At 29.4% G+C, this 4294-nt stretch overlaps 1 protein-coding gene across 1 annotated transcript; it reads left to right on the forward strand.

The window, feature by feature from the left end:
- Positions 1 to 800: 800 nt before the first annotated feature.
- On the forward strand, positions 801 to 3109 carry HELRODRAFT_182600 (hypothetical protein; the record flags this gene model as incomplete). Its single annotated transcript, XM_009032846.1, has 5 exons — positions 801 to 847; positions 906 to 1019; positions 1124 to 1341; positions 2380 to 2468; positions 2657 to 3109. The coding sequence occupies 5 exons, from the start codon at positions 801 to 803 to the stop codon at positions 3107 to 3109; spliced, it is 921 nt and encodes a 306-aa protein (XP_009031094.1).
- Positions 3110 to 4294: the final 1185 nt, after the last annotated feature.

Below are 4294 nucleotides of genomic sequence, written 5' to 3' on the forward strand. Positions count from 1 at the left end.
GAAAGTAGTGTTGAATTTTTGAAATGTTGCGTTAACAGTAGTCTGTTACCAAATATATATATATATATATATATATATATATATATATATATATATATATTTATTTATTTATTTATTTATATATATAATAAATTCCACCGATTTATTAGTGTTTATCAAATTATATTAGAGTTTTCCAATTTGTCTTAGTAAATTTTTTTCAACAAAATTAAAACTATTTAAAATTGAAGCTTTATTTTTATTAACAAACATTTTATCAAAATTATTGCAGATAGATCTATTTCGACGTTAAACCGTCATCGTCAGTGCATTATTCATTAATATATTAATTATTATTATTATAGTTTTAATATTATTAAAAATATATTAGAAAAATTCGAAAAAGAAACATGAAATTTTAATGAAAAATTTTCCTATATACGGATGACTACTACAACACTATCGCGTAGACTCACTATAGGTACATAAAAGAGATGGTGCAATAAAAAACCATCAAAAAACTTTCCACAACACCCCAATAACTAGGAACCTTCTAAATAACAACACAAAAATTTATACAACAATCGACAGCGCTACAACCTAAGAATCGCAAAAGCTATTTTCCTCGAATATGAAAAACTCCTGCAACAGCAAACAGGCAAAAATTCTTGCTGGGTTGGACTTGTCGGCAGCCTTTGATACTATCAGTCATGACATATTATTAAAACGTCTAAACACTGTTTTTGGTGTGGATAGATCTGCCTTCACCTGGCTCTCATCCTACCTGTCTGGTAGTAGTCAATTTGTCAAAATATTAGAATATGTATCACCTACAATTCAACTACAGCATGGTGTATCCCAGGGCGCGGTTTGGGTCTTCTTCTTTTTACGTTATATATCTCGCCAATTCACGAGATTATCAACAGATTCAACGTATCCTACCATCAATATGCTGATGATACACAACCTTTCATCTCATTGAATAATGATATTTCATCAAACGTGAATGCCATCACTACGTGCAATGCTGCCATGAAGAGGTGGTTTCTTCTCAATAATCTTCAATTCAACTCAAATAAAACTGAGGTCATCAAATTTGGCTCATTCCACACAATCAAAAGTTACAAGACATGACATCAATCAGGATTGGTAATTGTGATATCCCTGTATGTGACACTTTAAAAACACTCGGTGTTGTTCTTGACAAGAAACTAACTTTTTCAAATCATATTAAATCTATTATTAAAGCGTGCAATTATCATATCAAACTTGATTATTGTAATTCAATAATGTTTGGCATATCTCAGAAGCAGGAAACACGTCTCCAGAAGCTGATGAATCGGGCTGCCAAAGTTGTACTAGGTACTGATACACCACCAAATCAACTAATATCTTGCAACATCTAATTTGAAAAACCTTCATTGGCTTCCATTTCGTCACCGTATCCAGTATAAAATCGCCATCATCGTTTTCAAGTTGTTGTCATCACATTCACCTTGTATCTTGATTGTCTTCTTCATCTAAATAAGAATAATCAATATCTTCGCTCTGCCAAAGCACCAACACTTTTTCAACATATTTCTTCAACCAACATTGGGAAAAGAGCATTTCGTCACGCTGTTGCAAGTGTTTGGAATTCTTTGCCTCAGAATATTAGAAATTCTAGCTCCCTCTGTGGATTTAAATCTAATTTAAAAACTTATTATTTTAATCTTGCTCTGAATTGACAATAGTTTTTATATGTTGCTTCTAATTAACCTCTTTTTATAATATTATTATTGCAATATTCATCCAGCAATTTTTAATGCTATTGAACTTATTTTACCATGATTACCATGGTCAATTGTTATTATTATTAATTATTAATTTTATTATTGTCATTGCTATTGAACTCATACCACCATGGTCAATTATTAATTTCTTGGTTCCGAGGGCGCCTCAGTCGCTTGCATTGGCGCTTCATAAATGATTTTTATTTTTATTATTATTATTCCATCAACATCCATCAACGAATCACAACAACACTTCCAACTCGAAGAGTGAACAATAAAGTTAATTGGATCAACCAACAATCTAACAATGGTGATAATAACAATAACGATAATAACAGCAACATCATCAACAACAGAAATAATAATAATAATCCTTTTATTTTCATTTTAAAACATACATTGTAATTATAAAGTTAAAATAATAAAACTTATAATGTAAATTATATAGATATTCTACAATGCTCGCAATACATTTTAAATGGGCACAAAAGGAATTAGAATCAGCATTAAATTATGTTCAAATCGTGTTCCTATTACAGTAAATTGCGTAAGATGACGATATTAATTAGAGAAGATTAAATACAGAAGATTTATCTGGAGGTTTGAAGAAAATCAGTTACTGAACCAGTTGTGAGTATAAGGAATGATGGGAAGGGTAACAGGGCAAAAGTTGTAAGCGAAGAGTTAACAAAAAAAGTTGGAGGCACAAATAAAGAAGTACGTGCAGTTTGCCAAACTTTATCAAAAACTAATAATAGTATTATAAGTAGGTATGACGCAGAGGATAGAGCAAGCAACATAATAATTTTTGGTTTAAGTGAAAATTCAGAAGTTGGTGTCGAATCAAATAGACTCATAGAGATAAAAGAATAAGTGAAATTTGTTCAGTTTTGTCAAATAACCAGGTTTCAGAAACTGATGTGACTAAATTTTTTAGATTAAAAAGTAAAGATAACGCCCCAAGGCTATTGCTGGTTAAATTTGATAGTAGAATGAAAAAAAACCTTATTATGGAAAATTTGTACAAAATAAAAAGTTTAGATGAAGATTTGAAGAAAATAAGTATATCACATGATCTAAATAAGGAACAAAGAGAGGAGAGAAAAAAGTTGGTTAATGAAGCAATTGAAAAACAGAAATTAGATAAGGGGGCATTTATATACAGGATGGGGAATGCCAGGAAGCATGAGAGTGGTGAAAATAAAGTAAATCCAGTCATCGTAAATGAAGTGGATTTGAATGTAATGTACTCGAATGTGGATTGCATTTGTAATAAGTTAGATGAGATTAAAAGTTTGTTAGATGTTTCTCCTATAAAATATCATATTTTAATTTTTGTAGAAACGAATGCAAAATAAATTAATGCAGATTATCAAGTTAGTAAATTTAATATTAAAGGATTTAAATTGTACAATATAAATTTTATGAAAGCAGGTTACAGGGGAGTATTTTGTTATGTCAAAGAAGGGTTAATTTCAAGTGTAATTAATTTGAGAACAAATTTTGAAGAGCATATATGTATAAAGTTATCAGGTAAAAAAGAAAAAAGATTATATATTGTTTTTAGCAATATATAGAAGTCCAAACTCCTCGCAGTCAAATGGTATAAATATGTTGAATGATTGGTGCACTTTAAATGAGATAAAATTGAATGTTGAGAAGTGTGTTATGATGACTTATGGATCAAGTATAGGAATTAATGTATGTTACAGTGTGAATGCACATAATTTGTCATTTATGAATAGTGTTAATGATTTGGGAGTTATATTTGATCGGTCATTAAAATTTTTAGAACATATCCACAATATCATTGATAGGGCTTTTTCAATTTTGGGCATTATGGATAGGCATTTCAAATATCTCAATATAAAATCATTTATACTGTTGTATAAGTCCTACCTCGGGGAACCGGGTCTCTGGACGCAAAACGAAGATTGATTGATATTTATACTGTTGTAAGATTTACGTTTAGCGTGATGGCGGCACGTTTTCTCGGTGGTTTTTTAATTTGGGTGGATTCTTGTTTTCTGCTTCTGAACAAGTGAGTTCTCTTCTTTTTTACTATGACTATTTTTTTCTATATCTTTCAACATCTTTTCCTTAACTTGAAAATATTATTATGTCTTATTCTAGAGACTTTCTCTTAAGCCTTTCTAACACTCCTTTGTCTCCGACGAGAGTAGTTCGGCGGCGAATTTTTTACTTTAATCTTAGGTCTAATAATAACAATAAAAATAATAAATCTAACTCTAACAAAAAAATAAATATAGTTAGTAACCATAATTATATTAATAATAATAATGTTATTAGCAAGTATAATAAGAATAATAATAATTTTATTAAATCCTACTCTAATCCTAATGTAATTAATACTAATGATAAGAATAATAATTCTAATTCTATTAGTTTAAATAATATAACTATTTATTCTAAAGTTTATTTATTCCTATTATAGGGTTATTTGGGTCCTTTCGTACTACAAACCTTATAAAAATACCAATATTCAACCTACCTCTACATTTCACTGTTTATATAACATAAGA

The sequence above is a fragment of the Helobdella robusta genome (assembly GCF_000326865.2).
Source record: "Helobdella robusta unplaced genomic scaffold HELROscaffold_89, whole genome shotgun sequence".
Lineage (NCBI taxonomy): Eukaryota > Metazoa > Annelida > Clitellata > Rhynchobdellida > Glossiphoniidae > Helobdella > Helobdella robusta.